We start from the raw sequence: 19,582 nt of genomic DNA on the forward strand, positions 1-19,582 counted from the left end.
AGGCCATGCAACTCCATACTGAGTTGAAGCCTGAGGTGAAAGCCCCCATTTCATTGGGGCTCCACAGTTTCTTTCGCATTCTGAACTGGAAGGGAAAGAGCAAGCCAGCATGAGGTTCCGAATGTTGGTTTGGGAAGGCAGGCGCGCTAGACAGCGCAGGCAAACCAATTGAACTTGGAGGAGGCCCAAGTTCCAAATTCTTTTAGTTGATCACCTCCAAGATACATCATCGATCAGTCTGGAAAACCAGAGCCTAGAAGCCCAGACCGCTACAGTGTCGCAGCTATGCGCATGGCCGAAGTCCACGCTGATCCGGCAAAGATAGGTGTGTGCACTGCCCTCGAAGATACTGACCGAAACAGCGTCAAATAGGCCAAGTTGATAGTCGTCATGGCCAGCGACCAACTGTACCAACACGCAAGTTTCCCAACTCCCTAATGCACCCCCTAGCACTCCGTACAAGAGCAGCTGGAGGCAAACCACACAGCATATCGTCGATAGGGTTCCTTGAGTGAAAAACACCTACTTGGCATGCCAATCGGACCCGGGGTTGAAAATTTGCAGCGGCATCTGCCAAAACATGGCCCGGCACCGACATCGCGATTCTCGACGCGCGCCGCCTTTGGGCGATCAACGCCCAGGGCATCGTGATCATAGCGAGGACTCACGAGGCACCGCTGGTCATGGTGCGCGTGCAGCTGCGCATTGTCAGTATCGCGACGCTGGCTGTTGTGGTATACTACGTTTGGGGGTTGGCATTTAGCACTACCTCGAAGGGCACCATTGCTGTTACAGCCGCCGCCACCAACTATTACTATTCGTGCATCATATTGTGCCGGGAGCGAGATAGGCCGTCACTCTCGCCTTGGCCCGGGGCACCGTCCATCACTATCATTATCATCGATAAAGATAGGAAACGATAAGGGCGCTACCATCACCTCGTCGTCGGGCATCTGGTTGGAGTTTCGTTGTTCTTTTGGGATGTAAATATCTCGTCCTCGGCCGGCCGGGACGTGGCAGTGGCGAGTTCTCGTTGGTGACAGGTTCCATTTGATCGTCAAGCGGATCGTCGACCTGGGAACACGGCCTTGGAGGCCCAACCGAGCGAATGGCGCTCGCATGCCCGGGGTGAGGGACTTTGATCGGTTACCGACAGGACGTCCCGTTCTCCATTACACATTCGCATGTTGCGCGTCAGTATGTCGGCTGGGGCCGCTTGAAGACTGGTCAGAATTAGGTGTTGCGTGTGAGACTACTCCATACACATCTTACATCAACTAAGATATGCCCCTTCCTCCCCATCCCATCCTTCTCCCTCTGTTTCCCTGCCCACCCCTTATCATCTGAGGTGTGGATCAATAGAAGCTAATCTCTTATCTGAATCTAATACACCATGTACATACATATGTATAGTTATACTGCTCCACCCCACTCCTTAGATGAGGTTAAAAGTTAGCGGATCCTGGTCCACACTCAGGGGCATACCTCGTCTTATGTACTCCGTAGCGTGCTGCATGATAGGCTAAATATTCCAGCTTATTCGCAGCCCTCGGTATCATGGAAAGGTTTCTCTATAGAACATTAAATAACGCCGAATTTACTATCGATGGGGATATGGTCTAGGGGTATGATATTTCCTTCGCACCGCTCAATATAGCATCAGTGTCTGGAAAGGGTCCCGGGTTCAATTCCCGGTGTCTCCACAATTTTTGATCTCCTCGCCGGTTATGAAATTCTCTTTTTGTCTAGAAATATTATTATTCTATAAAATTTTATCCTATTCCAGCTGTTATCCCACTCCAGCCATTATCTCACTCCAGCTATTATTCCACTCAAGTCATTATCCCACTTGTTGTGTAGTCCGTGCGTCGACGGCCATTTGTTAGCCGACGACAGCTTAGTTTAGACATCAATAAATCATCCATCTTCCACATTTGACCAGCATCCAAAAGTTACGATTGCCAATCAATTTATACACTCCAGCCATTCCCACTCCAGCTATTATGCTACTACGGGCAATTAGAGGTACATCATGTAAACGGTCTTGTAATGCAACTTCTCTATTATGACTATAGATGGTGGCTGCTCCACGTTTCTGGTGATCGGAATCTGATCGCAGGGACGCTGTAGTACGCCTCAATATGGCCATCTACAATGCCGGCGGCATGTCTTCTTTACAAAGTAGGGAACAGTTGGATAAGCCGTTTTTTGCAATTGCCAAGAGTAGGACATATCCTTCAATGCTCTCTGGGTCATTGCATCTTTGCATCTGCGACAAGACGGAATATGAATCCTCGTGGCACCAACCGAGCTTTTGGGGCATTTACATTAGCTCAACTTGCCGGTTTCTCTGCTAATGATTGTTCCCAGTATCTCTTTATGTATCGGTCACCGACATCTGCTGATGTACGTGAATAAACTGTTTCACGAAGCAACTGGCCTTCTCGACCACCAGTCGCTTTGACAGCATCAGCTATTGACTACTTGTTGATGGCAAACTTGTATCGCTTCACAAACTTTTCCTCCTGCACATAGTCTGAAGCGGATGTCAACCTGGTTGATTCTCTTGTACTTCCATGCATGAGCAGGCCGCGCAGCATCATCTTAGCGGTTGTGTCTGCAAAGAGCGACTTCGCCCTTCAGCAGGTCATTCGACATACTCGAAAGCCTGATCCACAGGGGATGCGCACCCTTGGTCTCATCACGAAGCCTGATATCCTAGATGTGGGTTCCGATAGTGAGAGGTTCTACATAGAGCTCTTGCTCAGAACAAAGATGTCCAGTTCCGCCTGGGATGGCATGTGCTCCGTAACAGGAAGTACACGGAGCGCGAAGTGTCTACAGCTGAGAGACAAAATTGAGGAAAAGTGAACATCAAGGGGCGGATCGAATGACCGATATCCTGGCGGAACTCTTCGACTTTTAGGGCTCCTGAAAGACGCAAGATGTTGACATATCGAAGATTTGAAAAGTATCGTGTCTTCCCATAGTGAAGGAACTTTGCCAAGCGTCTTGTAGCCAATATGTTCGGGGTCGAGGTTGGCATCGTAGAACGGCTGCTTTGGAATCAAAATAGCCAGGAGATTCAGACGCTCAAGTCTGCGGAAGTGCTCCCGGGCCGTTTTGGGGCACAATGGCTCAGGAGGTATCGCAGTACAATTCAAATTTGTCGATCTGGTAGTTCATGAAAGCGCAAAAGATGTATGCGGAGGAGTTGGGAACCTCGCCCTACACCCTTAGGGTCTCTTTACGAGGCTCCTTGTTCGCTTGGAACGTGATTGGCAGTTTCCAGACGCTGCCATGCCGCAACGGATCATATCCTCGACGATAATGGATTAACACTTGGTAGGGTCTGACGGAGCTACGCTCCCAAGATGCTCGCCACTAAAAATGTCATCTTCAGTTGTGGATTTGACATTTGTGTGTCAACTTGCAATTTTCCAACGTATCTCAAGCGGGAGTCGAGGGAATGGCAAGAATTGCCCCGTCTCTGCTGCTTCAAGCTATGGAAGGAGGTTCAAGGACTCCTTGTAATTTTGCTTGTTGTATGTGTGGTCATTCATGTTGGTAGCAGTGCTCGGGCTGCGTCCTGACTTGAGGTGACCGAAACGTGTCTGCGCAAATGTATGGAGTTACGTATAAGCAAGCTTTTCTGGAAAGTTACGCTACAGAGAGTTGAGGTTGCAAGCGTTAGTGTAGGGATCTATCAGGAAATCGAAAAGAAAACAATTTAATAGAATAAGGGTGGGGGTAATAACAAGCGTTGATCGTTAGAAAAGGTCGTGTCTCGCTGAGCTCAACCTGGCTGGTATTACCCACGTTCCATTGAGTTGCCTCCTAGTTCTCCCCATCATTTCTGTTGGTTTGACGCCTCCGTATTGAACCGAAAAGCAGAAAAGAACGAAATGCCCATTATGCCAGTGTGCTGTAGACCTCGACTATACGTGCTCATGTCCAGATTACACCTTTCTTGCGTCATGACTGCTCTATTTTCTAGGAGAATTTGTACTTCTCTTACAGAAGCTGGTGATCTCGTTGCTGTATACGGTAATTGAATTCGTGGTTCTTATCGAGGACGGACTCTGGTCCCATGATGACCCAAAGAGTCACGCCCACGCACTCCAACCACGCTTCATGTCCGGCAGCTCGCTCGCAGTCGCCAGGGAAATCAGTATCTTCACGCTTCTCTAAGAAGCGAATTCGAAGTCCACTAAGTTCTGTATAACCCCACCCCTCCTGCGTAATCGGCTCAATATATAATCCTCGCCCGTCCTTTCTTCGGAAGAGGAGGGTGCGCTTAAGAGAGTGCAGCATTTCCTCGCGAATGTCTTCCGTATGCGGACAAGTACCGCAAAACCTGACGTCCAAAGAACGAAGCTGGGGGAAGTACCTCGACTGAACGTAGAACAAAAAGTTCCCGAGAGTCCGGTGCGTGACCTCTTCCGGATCTGGGGTGGAGGATTTGTAGTACGCAAACTTGAAGGCGCTAAACCTGAGTACTGAGTTGGTGTCTTCCGAGACGAAGGACGTCGTGATTGCCACTTGCTTCAGTTTGTTGAAGTGTTCGGGGTTAATTTGGACACAGAGTGGTGTGTATTCACAGAGCAAGTGCAGACGGTCGAGTTCGGGGTTGATGTAAGAGCGAAAGGGGTGCGAAGAGGAACCGAAACCTTTCTGGTAATGTCGGAGCGTTTCAGCTCGGGACTCCTTGTTCACCTGTGATGAGATGGGTAACTTCGAGCCGCTCTCGAGTATCGGTGGTGGCATGACGAATAAGGCATTGAGACTGATTTCTCTCGGCTCCCAGGTCCTGTGCCACTAGATAGTCCGATGTTGGTCATCTATCTGATACAAGGATAATGTAAGAAGTGCCTGTTATTGACTTACAATCAGGTATCGCAACTCCCTTGGGAACTGAGAGAATGGCAAAAACTTGGTGTTTTCTATGTCGTTCTTTAGGCGCATGCATTTTGAGCTTTCCTTGAGACTTCCCTCGAGTTCGCGTACATCTTGCTGGCTTGGACGGTAGGTCAAGCAAGCGATGGGTACGAATTTGACTTTGGAAGCAGTGGATGTATGAGAAATTCAGTAGCAGATCTGATGATATTGGTCTAGGGTAAGTTGACCGAAAAGAACAGGTGCCAGAAAGATCACAAGCGACAAGATAAGAGCTGTTCAGATAAATGCTTTTCTGTAGTGGGTAGATCGAAAGGAAGTGGTTTAGTTTATCTAAAATGCAACTGGAAGAGAAAAGGAAACTGATCGGGACCTGGCCGATGAGAGCTGGCAATGAAAAGGCCGATACGGACAGCGTTACTTAGAGCTTGATCGGCTCAATCTCAAAGGAGCAGCGAGCTGTAGATACACACTAACACCCCCTTGCACATTGATCTTATACGCTAGGTATATAATGCACAACTAGTAATAGTCTAAGAGTCATATACACGTCATCCCAGGGGCTCGCGCCGCCAAACTCGCCGCCGTTAACCTCGCTATTGACCTCCTTATTCGTACCATTGCCGTTACCCTTGATGTCACCCCGCCTCGCCGTCGACATCCTCGCCGTTAACGCCGCCGTTAAGGTCGCCGTTAATTCCTTCGCCGCTAATCTCCTTACCTTCGCCGTTGCTCTCGCAAAACGGCGCTACGCTAGCGAGGAGCATCTCCCCCTTGCCTTGTTACTTGCTTGACTTCCAGTGCATTAAGCGCTCATAATATGGGAAAGTTATACGAGCGTTATTATAAGGGGTAACATTAGAGTTTATTCTAGCGTGGTATAAAATTTTATTGCACATTTCTTTCTAATAGTTGTACCTATTTATGCAAAGAATGATGTCACAGCAGCGTTGTTCATTGCTTCGTTGGGATTGAGCCGATCAGGCTCTTAATAGTACACACACTATGCATATTCTGAAGGAAAGACGTTCTATATACCACTGAACTCACTTCATCAAGAATTCTTGCGCTTAAAATACTATCTACATCCCCTAATGTCACAACCGAAGTGCAGGAGAAATAAGACCAGTCAAGGTAGCAGAGGAGTAGAAAGTTTATATTTAATCGCCCCTTACATTTTCCTCTATACGCCTTTTTGTTTAGGAAAACCATGACAATCTTTATAGCCCAATATAATGAAGTTGCACCATCCTGAGGAACGATAAGGGAGGCTTAGGGGTTCTTGATATAAAATGAATGCACTCCTGTGAGTGATGCAATGTCGATATTGAGGCCGGAGGTGATACTTTTCCGTCAATGAACAGTCCAGCAAATGTGATATCATTGCTGGCGATCCGTAAGGAACTTGATGGGGTCGTCTACTAGGTGGGCATTGGAATATAAAGTAAATATACTTTACTCGCGATTCACCCGTAACTTGCCTATGTATTAGCTTGCTACTATACATTATTTATATACGACTATACATCTAAATAACGGAAACAGTGAATTAAACTATTACTTACTTTCTTGCACCTATATCTTTAACTATCTAATTTATTACTTATATCTAGTCGGCAAGAAGTAACAGGTAGTTCCATAGATGTTTAGAAGGACAACGCTATACAATACATTACCAGCATCGACAATTTCCTTGTTGGAGTATTTCACGGACAACCTCGTCTCTCCACAAGAAGGTTTGTATGGAGAACACGTGCCAGAGACAGGCAGCCAGACCGTCCAGAAAGTCGCGATGATCAAGCGGATTAATTTCCTTTTTGTTGTCGTCGCCGCTGGCATCGCCACCGGAAGCGCTCGCATACAAAGTGGCGTCCTTCTTATCCATGAAAACTATATTGATCATGGCCACATGGTGGCGCCGCTGATCCTCGCTGGCTGACGAGGATATAAGCACACCACCCCCTCCATTCGCCTCCTTCAGCCGTAAGAAGTAAGGAACGCCCATGATATGGTCTACATTCCAACCGAACTCCCTAAGATGCGCCAAACGACACGTTCTCGGGTGGATTTGAAGGAAGTCAACCTCGACCCGGAGCTCGCGTAGATTCGGGAAGTAGGCCGACACCACCAAGTGCAAGAAAGAGTCGAAGGAGTGGAGGCACTTGCGGCCAACACGACATAAGCCATAGCTGACCATCCTATTGCATGTTATCGCGACTTCCATCCTCTTGAGCCTCTGGAGGAGTGTGGTCGGGAACTGCCAAGCACCCAGAAATTGCGTAGGGCAACACGTAAAACGCAAGATGTCGATCTCGTAATTGATCAAATTGTTGTTATCTTTCAGTAACTCAGGGCGAGGGAGGCCGGATGAGCTGACGGGAGTTGGGGGACCCTACTGTAGTTGTGATGCACCTCCTGGCGGGACTCATAATTGACGCCAGCCATGACGGGGAGCGCTGCCCACCTGCACCTGGTGCCGTTGCTGTCTGTACATATTCCTTCACGTGTCATCAGGAATCTGCGGGGGGTCAACGAAGCGCGCCACTATGATATACCAACGTTAGCAGCTGTTGATTGTCTGATTAATAGCGCCCAAGGGTCGACTCACAATCATACGTCGAATCTCAGGGGGCAATTTCGAGAATCGAAAGAATCCTGGACGCTGGCTTGGTGCCGCTGTAGGGAGGTACCATGCATTATCAGCGAGCATTTCAACTGTCGGGCTGCGCAAGTAGTTTTGATATTGATCCTTGATGTCTTTCATTTTCTTCTGTCTCGTTGAAGTCCGAGGTGATCGGAAGTCAGCAAAGCTCTGAAGGTATTAACATGAATGGTTTTGAAGATCAGCGCGAGAGTGAGATAAGCAAGCTGACCGGCGGCGAGCGAGGATACCTGGAAGATTGCAGTGGTTAAATATCGAAGAAGTAAAGGAAAGGAGAGAGGCGAAAAGTCTGATTAACTCATACATGATTAGAAGAAACTCAGTCATTAAGCTTTTGCACAACCAAGTATCTCAGATGCAAAACCCTTTATAGTTTCATTGGCGTACCCAAATAGCAATTCAAGCATATCAACCATTTTTCAGCTCTAGTATTGCCAGTACTATTGTCTACTGACGCTATCACCAACGCCCACTAACGTTGAACTGTTAGCCGGTTCGAGAGCGACCTGGGACCTAAAGCAACCAACCTCAATGTCCTTCCTAACCGACCTCCCACCTCAGTGATCAATGTCAAACTACTATTATGGATAAGAGCCCGAGTCGATCAACTAGCCAACTTGCTTATTGCCGTGCAAGAAACCATCAGGATGGAATGCATGCCAGAGACGTAAGCCAATGTAGTCCAGAAAGGCTTTGTGCTTCAAAGGGTCTGCCCCATCACCATATCGAGCGGCTTCTTGCTTTTCCATGACGAGAATCTTGATCGAGTCCCACTCCCCCCAAGGATTAGTCGTCGGAATGAATTGCACTCCGCCTTCTTCCTTTGTCCGGAAGAAAAGAGGGCGGATGGAGTTGGCCACGGCGTGTTGGAAACTGACAGCGGCTGACAAGACCGATTGTCTTTCAAACTCCCGAGTAACCGACATGTCAATATCGATCTCTCGAAGACTCGGGAAGTATCTCGCGGCAATGTAGAATAGGAAGTGGTCGACTGTCCTGAAACCGTGTTGACCAGGGGGGCAGCCAAGATCCCAACACATCGGGGCAATCGTAATTCTTTGGAGCTGCTGTAAGAGTGACGTAGGCAAGTCTTCGGCGGGTCTGATCGCATTCGTGTAACTAAAGAACATTGTGTCGACTTCGTAGTTGATGAAGCCTCCGATGGTCCAATGATCTGAGCTTGGGACCTCGCAGTACATTCGCAATGTTTCGGCGCGAGCCTCTTGACTGACGCTGGCGGTAGCTGGGAGAGGTGCGAAATAGCGAGGTACTTGACCACGATGTGTTTGACAGAACATCTCCAGGACGGTCGTGGATAAGAACATGCGGGGAGGAAATGAACCCTGCCACTGTATTATTCCTCCATCATTAGCTCGTGGTACGGCATAGTTAGATGGGCCAACATGAGGTACGGCCAGTTGGTCCAATACGAACCGGAGCACACAAGAAGGGAGTAATGGGATGATGGAATAATGCTACGGAAAAGAACTTACAATCTTGCGTCGAATCTCAGGTGGAAGTTTCGGGAACAAGGTGAATTCTGCAGTTGAGCTGAACGGCTCGCGAAAGGTCGATCGGTCCCAACCGACCTCAAAGGGAGGTCCGATTATTGGGTCGAGGGGCATGATGCAGAACTTGCCCTTCATTTTGGGCATTAGATTGAGCTGATAAACAAGCTGGCGGCCGGGTGGAAGAAGTGTCGATCAAAGTAATGCGCCCTTGTGTCTTTGGCAAAACTCAGCATGGTGTTTGCAGCATGGATTGCTCAGTGCCTGAGTGGCTTTAATTCATGCGAGCAAGAGCCATAGCTGGTGACAGACGGCGATGGCCCGGAACTGGTCACTCTTTCTGTTGTCATCGCTGTTACCGTCACCTTCCCTTCACCATCTACGCCACCGGCAAGAAAAACAATTGGTGCCATATTCTTCTCTCAAGTGACCATTTGTTCCGTAACTATCCTGACAATGCTCGCTGAAACCCTACGAGAAAATCGGTATTCCATTTTACAGTACCATCGCCCATCCACGCTACCACTATCTGTTCAACACTTCGGGCGTTGCCGCATCCAACTCGGGTTTCTCGAATCGCTGCTGCCTTGTCTGCGGTATGTGATCAGGTTCCTCCAGCTCATATCGATCCTCCCCTCGGTTCCCGTGCTTCTGCTGCTCCTCCCATAACCTATCGGATTGCCCTGTGAGTATGCGACCGTCTTGGCAGCGATGACTCACCGCGGACTCTTGCGGCGGCTGATGGTCCAATACTTGACGATTGAGTGACTGGTGATGGCTGGAAGCCCCGAGCGCTCTACGGCGGTGGCGGAAGACGAGCCAACATAAAGCCGCGAGAATAGCAATTCCCACGAGAGACCCAACTACGATGCCGGCAATCGCACCACCCCCAAGCCCGGCAGGGATCGTGCTGGACTCTACCGGAGATGAAAGGTGCGTTGTTGAAGTAACCGCCTCCGTTGTGGTGGCTATCAAGCCCTGATTGGTGTCGGTGCGAAATGGTAAGTACGTATGAGTCAGATACGTGTAGTTCCCATCCGGCATCCACGACAAGATGGCGGCCGCCACGCTCTTTGTTGTGATGGTTGATGCAAATCCGTTGATGTCCGTCGACGCGACCACAAATGACTCGACGGACACAGCACTCGTAAAGATACCAGTATGGGTTGCCATGTTGATGGCAGTCGATTCGAGTTGGAATATGATCGAATTAGCTTGGGAAACCTTTGGGGTTTGTCGAGATGGACCAACCGTCTTAACCACCCATCCACCCCTTATCTAGTGCTTACTTCGACAATATCAAAACGAAAGGCCAAGCGGCTCTTGAAACGGATTGGATACGCAGCAGGGGTTGATGGGGCCAAAAGAAATGAAAAACGTGAGATTAGTTTGAAAAGGCTGTCACAGATCCTGTCGTTGCGTGATGGACGACCCAATCAGATCAGCCGTGTATATTAGCTTGGGGACCGTGTCAGCTACACATACTTGGCGAATATGAGCCGGCTCTGCCTGTGCCTTGTCTTTAAAGACCAGTTGTTATATTTCGGCCGCAACCCAGTATCGATGTATAATTATTGGCAACTGTACCCGTAAAGGACAACATAGACGTGTCAAAAAGGCCTCCCAGACTTCTAGGCCGACAGCTTCTGAAGATCAGCTTCCACCACCGCTGCAATCTCCAAGTTATTCGTCTCTAAGAAGAAGAAGTGCCCATTCCCAACAATGCCAACATCACTCAGCTTGGTCCACTCATACGGCACGCCCGTCTGGTTCAGATACAGCGCCACGCAATGGTCGTAAGTGATGTGCGGGCTAGCGCTCGCCGTGTACATGTTGAAAGGCACCTTGGCGACCTGCGGAAGAGTGTGCCGCACCGCTGCTGTGCCGTTTGCCGCCGCCGTGGACTGCAAGAAGCACGACCGTAGCTCTGGGGTATCGACGCCGACCTCAACGGGCTGTAGCTCCGCAGCCGATGCGACCGGCGGCTCGTATGTCAGGGGCGTGTTGGTGAAGCCGTAGGGCCGCGACGGCAGGCGTCCCTTGCCCGGGCCCGCGGGGTCGCCCAGCATGGACTGGAAGGGCAGACAGGTCGGCTCGAGGTTGACGCTCGCGCGTATGTGGTCCGGGCATTCGTCGGCCATGATGACAGTGTACTGGCACGAGCCCGAGTGACAGAACGTGACCGATTCCCCGATGATGGACAGTAGCGCGCAACCCGCCGCCCGCATTGTGAGTTCCTGGTTGGTGCTGTTGGACGTCAGGGGCACGATGGAGGCCTGGAACGCATCAAAGACCGGGTCGCCACGCACGCCGCTTCCCGGCCACTTATCGTGCCCGCTGGCCTGCGGAAACGGATGGGCTGCCAGCTCTGGGGCCGTGAAGCCGTCTTGCGTGATGTTATCGGTAGACCCGAACCTTTGGGGGAAGGCGGCCACGTCGTTCTGCCCGCTGCGTCCGTTCCCTGTGATGTCGACAACGTAGACTTGGTAGCCGGCCTCCACGAAGTATGATGCCCAGCCTTTTCTGTTATCGGGCGTATTAAGCCAAACCTTATGCGCACACTATTTAGTAGAGTGACAGAGGTAGTATTCGTCCAGGGTGCGCGACGAAGATGCTTACCGTGCCAGATGGTACACCAGCAGATACGAACACGAGAGGATATGTCTGGCTAACACCAGTGACAGGTGTCAACTTTTCAACATACATCTGCCCAGTGAAGATGCTCTGCCCAGGAACCGACGAAGGGACGTAGTCGCCGCCGACATAGAAGAAGTCGCGCGTGTACGCCGACTCCGAGGACCCACACTTGGGGCTGAGTGCGTTAACGCCCGCACAGTCTATCGCGGCCACTCCCAGCGACAGGGCCAGGAAGCCGGCGACTTTCAGGAAAGGCTGCATGTCGGCGTTGGTGCCGGTGTCTCCTTTGCGGTGTTTATGTCGAAAAGACAACCGTGGAAATACTTTAGCCGCGGCCAACTTCTGTAGCGGGGTGCGTGGTGGAGCAGGTGAGATTGGCGAACGATCTTCCATGATGAAATCCGTCTCCGATCCTATACGCGACTTAGCGGCTTGGCATGAACAAGGGAAGCAAGATACCCCTGCCAGCAAGGAGGATTTGACGATATCCGTGTGTTACTGCTAGAGTAGACCTCTTTAACAAGGATGTTTCCCGAGCACTGTTGGCTGCAACTGACGGCTCAAAGCAAACGATATTGTCTCGTCTGTATTATGTTGGAGTCGTGTCTAGAAACTATTCATAGAATACTCTCCCGTTCGAGGTGTTCTAACAAAGACCATGCCTGAAGTTGACAAATAGATTGATTCACCAATAAATCGCAATTGTCAACCCGGCTTGAGACCGAGTGGCAAAGAAGTAGCGCACTAGAATATGCTGGCAATCCTTGAGTTTCCCAGAGTATGTTCCACAACGCGAGGGTATTCGGTATATAGTGGACGACGATGCTGTCTCTGTTTTGTACATGTTCTTGATGCAAACACACACAAAAAACCTCTGACTATCTACTTCGTGTCTCTTTGACATAATGACAGAACAAACAGTTGCCGTAATCGGTGCAGGAGTCTCAGGACTCACCGCGGCCAAGTATGTCATAGTATATCCCAATATCACACTACTATACTAATCGTCCCTTGCTGTAATTAAACAACTAGATGCCTGAGAGCCGAAGGTCTTTATGTTCGTGTCTTCGAAAGAGCCACCGGCCCTGGTGGTGTCTGGCTTTATAGCTGTGACGCAACTGCCCCCTTCGCAAGTCCTATGTACGACCCCTTGGAGACGAACTACCCCCGAGATCTCATGGAGTTCGCGGATCACCCCTGGCCGGACAATTCCCCGCTGTATCCGTCGCATCAGCAGGTTTTGGGCTACCTCCAGAGCTATGGGGAAGGGGTCGAAGTGGATTATGGCACCGAAGTCGTGGATATCTGCAAACGGACTGCCATGCATCCGCATCGTTGGAGGGTAACCATTCAGCATGCGAATTCGAAGAAGAAGTTCGATTTAAATTTCGATGCTGTCGTCATCTGCATCGGGACGTTCGACAAACCTTTCATGCCTGAGCATGACGGCCTGGCCGAGTGGGAGATGGCGTGCCCGGGCAGTGTGCTGCATTCCAAATCTTTTAGGGACTTTGAGAGCTACCGTTCCAAGGCATGTAACTATTGGGCTCCATATGCATACTCATACATGGTAAGCAGGACCGGTCTATACCTAACGTCCTACACAGATTCTAGGGCGCAAATAGAAACGAGTAATGTCTATTAGAACCCCTGATCATGACTCATATGCTCTTGTGCGGTAGATATGGTAGACTAGTACTTAAGACTATTTCCCGTTGACTCCATCCGATTTGACAGCGAAGGCCTGGAAGTGTCTCTAAGGGGATCTTTTTCAACGCGCTCTCCTCTGTCGCATCTAAGTCCACCCTTGGCACGCCGTTGGGGCCCAGCTCGCTGTTCCGGTAAGCCTCGAGGGCCTGGAACCAGCGAGTCGTGCAGAGGCACCAACGACACCCGCCTGTGAGCCCAGCCGCACGAAGGTTGTTTCCCTGTTTGGCCGAGTAGTCCAGAAACTCGTCGCTTACGATGCCCGCGACGGCGTGGTTGCCCACATCGTCAGGCCCCGTGTGGCAGTAGCCGTCCCGGTAGAAGCCCGTCATGGGCTGCGTAGAGAACAGCTTGAGAGGCTTTTTGAAGACTGTTTGCCGCAGAGATGAGTTAGATAATCCAGCATTATCGCCTTCTCGTCCCGTCGTGCTGGAGGCGATGGGCCGACTCACCATTGAGAGCAGAAGACATTGTGTCTTGGTGGTGCAGTGGATGCTGATGCGACGAGTCAGCTGTGACTGGGAGAACCAACGCTGTAGCCACGAGAGCGCAGTGAAGTGATGGAAGAAACATTTCTGGTGAAGTTGTTGCAATCATGCCCCCAATCGAAAGCTGGGTTGGTAGGATAGAGTGGATGAGACATGATGTCATGGATAGAGACGGGAGACTCAGACTACGCCAGTAGCGGTCAAAGTGACGTCGAAACAAAGAACGATACTAATGACAAGCTCAACCAATGAGGGCTTCCTGTGATGGCCTCTCTGCATGGATGGGCGTGGTTAGGGTTCGGCTTGACTTTCGCTGTCGGCACTAATTGTCCCGTATTCGCAGGAAACCTCATCCGAACGGCCGCAGTGTGTTACTTTCTTTGGTCGCAGCCGTCGTGAGCAGCAAAAGCAAAAACGCCAGCCCGAACTCACCAATGCCTGTTCCTTTGGTACAAGGAATGGATTCCGCATTAGAGGGCCTCTCATGGCTCTGTAAGCTTCTCGTATTTTCCAAAATAGGGTTTCATCATTCCCGATCGTGTGTGTGTCAGGCGAGCCATAATTGCTATCCCTAAGCGAGTCTGGGTTGTGCGGTCGCCTTCCTGGCGAGGAGAACACGAGGGATCACGTTCGGGGAGGCCAGCTCGGCTTACACATAACCAAGAAGTCATCACCATCCCAGGTTTTCTCCTGGACCACCAAAGCACTCTCAGCCAGTTATATCAATCAAGCATTATCTTCGAGTGTTGTGATAGTGACTTTGGTCTAAAGTAAGAGTTATTCCTATGCTGTGTGATAGCTGGGTTCTCAGGGCTGTCTCGCGGGAGACATTCTTGGCCAATCGAGAACGAAAGAACTTCCAGAGAGTCCTACCCCTCAGAAGGCTGACCAGTGATAAGTGCAGTGTGTAGATACTTGTCAGCCAATGGACGCAGTCACGACAAATGCAATGTCCTTTATCACGTCTACAGGCGCACACCATAGACTGAGGCACACTAAGAGAAAACAGTTCACGAGCCTACTTTCTCTCCTTCTCTAGGCTATACCAAGGGTGCGACGCAGCATTAGGGTGAGGCTTTTAATGCTCTTATCAACGGTTGTGAAGTTCATTAGGTACTGTACTGGCTAGGCAGTAGGAAATAAGAATATAAGAGCAGATTACTACTTAATACATATGCCGTCTCAATCTTTTATTAACAATTCCTACCGGAATAGAGGAAGAAGTGCTGGTAGTTCGTTCTTATAGCACAGCATAATTGCGGTTACTCCCCATCGTTAGACTCTACGTATTTGCATATCGCTGTCATTATCAAACCGCCAACAGAACAGATCTCAATGCTATCAGAAACTTGGGTGTTTGTTATGTTATTTCTACAAGTATTTCAAGTAGAATGCCGGCCTTCATTATCTGCAATGTGATTTGAACGACTGAAACCTCCCCGGAGCCCAGCACGCGGGGTCTGTGTCCTTTTGTGTATTGCTTAGGTGAGATTTCATGGTGGATTTGATCTTTGGAGCCAGCCTTATAGCAAGTCTGACACGCGCCAGCTAGAATGGGTTGCATCTGCTGATCAATGAACCAATAACATGTATTTCGTGGGTAACACAATTCTGGATATCCCTAGACTATCCGGACCGGCGTATGCATCCCACATATACACTGGAGCCTTATTGGGCAATAGGGCAATAGAGATTCTCTTTGTGTCAGGCAGCCCCTTGCACCAACTGTCACGATGTAACACAAGCAGTGGGAATAGATGTTGGTCAGAGAGGAGGCAAAAGGTCCCCTGTCTTCAAACGCTACACACCAGACGTGCTTTCCGGAACGGGCGTATGAGAATTCTCGTCCTGGCATAGATTAGAGAAAAATCACTCAACTATTCATAGAGCAAGAAGAATGCTCATGTTGGATACTTGTCGCATATGCCGTGGAGTATCACACGCCACTCCCCTTCCCTAACCTGTCACGATGCATTACGCCCAGTTCAACCCTAATATCAAGTTATTACATACCGCAATATCATCACAACCTTCATTTACCATCATCCATAGAATCGGTTGGGAAATGTCCTCAGGTCCTCATGAAATTACCACAAGACGTCAGGGGACAGGCTCTGAAGAAGCGGTTCAAGTGCAACGCCTTTATTCTTCGTGAATCATACATAACACCAACTCATTGTGAAATTCTGTCAAGTCAGGGGTTGCGGCGAAAGTCATGTCATAGTTTGGATTAAAAACCCCATAAGTACTACGACGACGAGGAAACTTGGGCAAGATATTACTTGTTATTAATCTAAGGGGAAAAAGTCGTCTGCACAGTGGTATCCCGTCTATTCGAAATTTTATCCTCACTGGGTGTTATACATGAAAGGGTTGTAAACCACCTCTCTATCATAGTCCGTACCTTCGCCACCTAGATCTCCAGTGTTTGCAACGGGTAGCGAAGGAACGTTACTGCCGATATTGTTGTCAAGCGGGATCTGGTAATAGGGGTCGTGAACAGGAGGTGCATCTTCTGCAGCATAGAACTGCCCGTCCAACGCCGCTTGGAAATTGGGCGGGACTTGGTGTTGAGTCCATGGCAGAACCTCTGGCGGGGGATCTGAGAACGTGCTCGTCATCGGGGTCGCATATGATGATGACCAGCTTGTCATGGGCAAAGTCTGGGGAGAAGGTCTCCAGTATTCAGCTGTCGAATCGAGAGCCGGTTGTTGGCATGGTCGAGTCGGAAAGGCTCTTGAGTGGCTGTAGTCGACGGAGTACTCATTCGTCGGCGTCATGTTAGTTACTCCTGAGGCTGAAGGTGACGAGCTTGAGTCTCCAGTATCCGCGAGTGTCGTGGTGGTCGGGTGCGAAGCTGCGTTGTCTGAGTGGCTTGCTCTCCTGGTTATGATGGTATATCTGAACCGTGTCAGCGGTGGTTTCGACAGATAACGGGTGTCTCGAGCCCAGTACCTGTTCTTCAGGTCATTTCTCGATCGTGACTGATAGTATGTCTCCTGTATTTGCTTCCACTGCCTGCCATGCTTCTCGACTGCACGTATCAATCGCTCATCCTGTGGTGATGTTTGTTAGTGAAATATCGAGGACCACACGAAAAGGAGTATGTTTTCCGAGAAGCCAATACATTGGGTTTCCATACCTCTTCTTCGGTCCAATTCCCGTGTTTTATGCTAGGATCAAGGCTTTGCTGCCATCTTTTGGCACATTCTACGGATTCCAGTCAGCATTCCAATATGTGCCACGTGCTATGCCGCTTTAGTTCTTACGGTCAGCTGAGCGGGAAGCAACCTCTTCCGCGACTCTGGTCCACCTAGTTCACACGTCAGATCCGGCTTCACTTCCCATTTCCACAGGGCTTTGGCATGACATACTTGGAACCGTGGACTTCCATGGCACTCCGCAGGCGCTGGTCCTCTTCCCGACTCCATGGACCCTTATTCAGGCCTCCGCAGACTTTGTTGACCCATCGTTTCCGACAGTCTTTGTTGCTTCTGCCGGGGACGCCCTCGGCAATGCGACTCCAGTCAGTAATCTCGTTAGGGTCGGCTGTTTCAGGGCGGACGCCATTAGCAAAAGGCGACGGAGGGGATTCACAATCATGAATGGCGAGCTTACATAGCCTGGTAAATTCTTGGTACAGCAGGGCATCCTCCTCCTCGGTCCACCGTTTTGGTGACTTACGGCCTGAAGACGCCATGCTGGACGATCATAAAGCGCATCTCTGAGCTGGTAAGCCTCAACCATGGTTGACACACAAGCTGGGCTAGCAACAGCTCTTAAGTAATAGCTCTATCCTGATCTCAAGGCAGTCCAAGATCATGTGGTTTTCGGACGCGAGTGCCGGCTGCGCCATGGAGATCATTCCACATCCTCTGATAGGCCTTATCCGAACGCTTCGTGTAGGAAGAGTTTTTCGCGGAACAGCCCCCCAAAGACTATCTATCTTTATAAGGCTGACACGCAGGGGAGAGATTGGAGACGAACATGAAAGGTCGAGACAGGGGTGCCTTTTGCTGGCGAGACAAGCTTGGGATATCTTCTTGTGGGAGTTGATGACGGATGCTAAGTAATCTAAACTGCTTGGGTCAAACTGCAGCCTTATTCTGACAAAGATTTGGCCCGTTTCATTATACGGTCGTCAGCTTGCATACTTGGATGTCGGGGTATGAAGCGAAGGTCGTTTTCCCAGCCAGAAGGGCGCGTCGTTAGATGGCGCTCCTCCATGATCCATCCCTTTTACGGGAAGCTAATCAAGATTGGCTAAGAAAGCCACGATGCAAGAGCGTCCTTCGATCCCCTGCCCCTGTAATGTAAGGGACTTTCGGATACGCTATCCATGCGCTAGGGGCGGCAGCTACTGTAGAAACGACGGCTCTTCCTCCTGGCCACCTCCTGTCTGGCACCTTGTAAAGTACGTGCTTGGCAGATCCTGGCAGAAATGACCCCCGCATTACCAAGGGGATGGCAGGCAATTGCCTGACTGCTGGCGTGCTGGCGGCAGTGCATACTCCGGTCCGCTGACATGGTGGGGAGCTGGCTGATGCTGTGCTCCGAGCCGGGGGGCCAAATGTATATATATACATGCACACACAAACGCAGACGGACGGTGTTTCCTGTAAGGTGGTTCAGCTTACCTAAGTTTAGGTTGCCCTTTTTCCCGTCGCACGAATGTCCACCAATCGCAAGGCCGGCCGTTTTTGCTTGCGTTACGTCGACGAGCAACGCTCTCCAACTTCACACCGCTCCAACCGACCTTTCAGAGTCGCAACATGTGCAAGCGTTCCGTCCCAAGAGAATCGGTCCCGACGACACGGGAGAACTCATTTTCTGCATGCATGGGCTCATTTTGCAATGTGCCATCCCGCTCCCCACACTTGTCCGTCCTTCGTGAGAGCCACGTGGCCACGCTGGTCCTCAGCTCCGACGGTTTTTCAACGGCCTCTAGCTCGTACACCCCTGTCTTGCCGGTAGTCCCAGGCGCCAAGTCCGCTTCGAGCTCCACGATCCCTGTGTCGTCCAGCTGAGGCTTACTATAAGACAGGGCCCCCTGCCCGTCTTCCTGTCACTTCCCGTTAGGGCTGTACCATCCTGCTTGTTTTCCTCCTGCTTGCGACGTCGATGGCGTGTGACGAGCCATCCGACATTCAATCCGATGACGATACACGCAGTAACGCCTACTACTATTGCTGTGATATATTGAGCATCCATGGTTGCGTGATCCGGCCATGGTGGTGGTGTTTGTGTAGTCGGCGCCAATGAGGTCAATGACGGTGACGTCAAGGGAGACGTAGACGAATACAGCGATGGCGATGACGCAGGTGATTGGGACCACCCTGGTGACACAGTGGCACTTGTAGACAGCGGTTCACTCGTTCTCGGGCTGTCACTGCTTGACGCAATCGGATCTGCGGATGTTGATAGAAGCGGCGGTCGCGTGAGCTTTACACTGGAGGCATAAGGATTTCTAAGGGTGGACACTGTCCTGAGCACCTCACTCAGGACTTCACTCAACCCCGGTAGCGACGAGGACGTCAACGAGGGCTGGGCGAAGTTGTCGGTCCAGATCCGTCAGCCGCTTTGATCCGGAACGCTTTCAAGTTGTTAAGTCTTTTGCCCGTCTTTTCATCTTCGAGGTACATGCAATAGCCCTCTTGAGGATTTATGGTGTCGTTGATATTCCA

The 19,582-nt window shown here is 50.3% G+C and overlaps 9 protein-coding genes across 9 annotated transcripts; 2 read left to right on the plus strand and 7 right to left on the minus strand.

The window, feature by feature from the left end:
• Positions 1–285: 285 nt before the first annotated feature.
• On the plus strand, positions 286–923 carry PG998_005141 (uncharacterized protein; the record flags this gene model as incomplete). Its single annotated transcript, XM_066871959.1, has 2 exons — positions 286–325; positions 565–923. 2 exons carry the CDS (start codon positions 286–288, stop codon positions 921–923), a joined length of 399 nt encoding a protein of 132 aa, XP_066732056.1.
• A 3,091-nt stretch (positions 924–4,014) lies between these two features.
• On the minus strand, positions 4,015–5,663 carry PG998_005142 (uncharacterized protein; the record flags this gene model as incomplete). Its single annotated transcript, XM_066871960.1, has 3 exons — positions 4,015–4,818; positions 4,888–5,017; positions 5,539–5,663. The coding sequence occupies 3 exons, from the start codon at positions 5,661–5,663 to the stop codon at positions 4,015–4,017; spliced, it is 1,059 nt and encodes a 352-aa protein (XP_066732057.1).
• A 905-nt stretch (positions 5,664–6,568) lies between these two features.
• PG998_005143 (uncharacterized protein) lies at positions 6,569–7,660 on the minus strand (the record flags this gene model as incomplete). Its single annotated transcript, XM_066871961.1, has 2 exons — positions 6,569–7,288; positions 7,505–7,660. 2 exons carry the CDS (start codon positions 7,658–7,660, stop codon positions 6,569–6,571), a joined length of 876 nt encoding a protein of 291 aa, XP_066732058.1.
• Positions 7,661–8,166: 506 nt separating this feature from the next.
• On the minus strand, positions 8,167–9,204 carry PG998_005144 (uncharacterized protein; the record flags this gene model as incomplete). The annotated part of the gene is made up of 2 exons (XM_066871962.1): positions 8,167–8,907; positions 9,052–9,204. The coding sequence occupies 2 exons, from the start codon at positions 9,202–9,204 to the stop codon at positions 8,167–8,169; spliced, it is 894 nt and encodes a 297-aa protein (XP_066732059.1).
• Positions 9,205–9,591: 387 nt separating this feature from the next.
• On the minus strand, positions 9,592–10,239 carry PG998_005145 (uncharacterized protein; the record flags this gene model as incomplete). The annotated part of the gene is made up of 1 exon (XM_066871963.1): positions 9,592–10,239. One exon carries the CDS (start codon positions 10,237–10,239, stop codon positions 9,592–9,594), a length of 648 nt encoding a protein of 215 aa, XP_066732060.1.
• A 458-nt stretch (positions 10,240–10,697) lies between these two features.
• Positions 10,698–12,096, minus strand: PG998_005146 (uncharacterized protein; the record flags this gene model as incomplete). Its single annotated transcript, XM_066871964.1, has 2 exons — positions 10,698–11,627; positions 11,686–12,096. The coding sequence occupies 2 exons, from the start codon at positions 12,094–12,096 to the stop codon at positions 10,698–10,700; spliced, it is 1,341 nt and encodes a 446-aa protein (XP_066732061.1).
• A 512-nt stretch (positions 12,097–12,608) lies between these two features.
• PG998_005147 (thiol-specific monooxygenase) lies at positions 12,609–13,338 on the plus strand (the record flags this gene model as incomplete). Its single annotated transcript, XM_066871965.1, has 3 exons — positions 12,609–12,667; positions 12,736–13,273; positions 13,318–13,338. The coding sequence occupies 3 exons, from the start codon at positions 12,609–12,611 to the stop codon at positions 13,336–13,338; spliced, it is 618 nt and encodes a 205-aa protein (XP_066732062.1).
• Positions 13,339–13,364: 26 nt separating this feature from the next.
• Positions 13,365–13,881, minus strand: PG998_005148 (uncharacterized protein; the record flags this gene model as incomplete). The annotated part of the gene is made up of 2 exons (XM_066871966.1): positions 13,365–13,780; positions 13,863–13,881. 2 exons carry the CDS (start codon positions 13,879–13,881, stop codon positions 13,365–13,367), a joined length of 435 nt encoding a protein of 144 aa, XP_066732063.1.
• Positions 13,882–16,246: 2,365 nt separating this feature from the next.
• On the minus strand, positions 16,247–17,598 carry PG998_005149 (uncharacterized protein; the record flags this gene model as incomplete). The annotated part of the gene is made up of 5 exons (XM_066871967.1): positions 16,247–16,799; positions 16,854–16,954; positions 17,041–17,108; positions 17,168–17,211; positions 17,273–17,598. 5 exons carry the CDS (start codon positions 17,596–17,598, stop codon positions 16,247–16,249), a joined length of 1,092 nt encoding a protein of 363 aa, XP_066732064.1.
• Between the last annotated feature and the right edge of the window lie 1,984 nt (positions 17,599–19,582).

Source organism: Apiospora kogelbergensis, assembly GCF_038363985.1.
Source record: "Apiospora kogelbergensis strain CBS 113332 chromosome Unknown utg000003l_segment0_segment0, whole genome shotgun sequence".
In the NCBI taxonomy this organism is placed as follows: domain Eukaryota; kingdom Fungi; phylum Ascomycota; class Sordariomycetes; order Amphisphaeriales; family Apiosporaceae; genus Apiospora; species Apiospora kogelbergensis.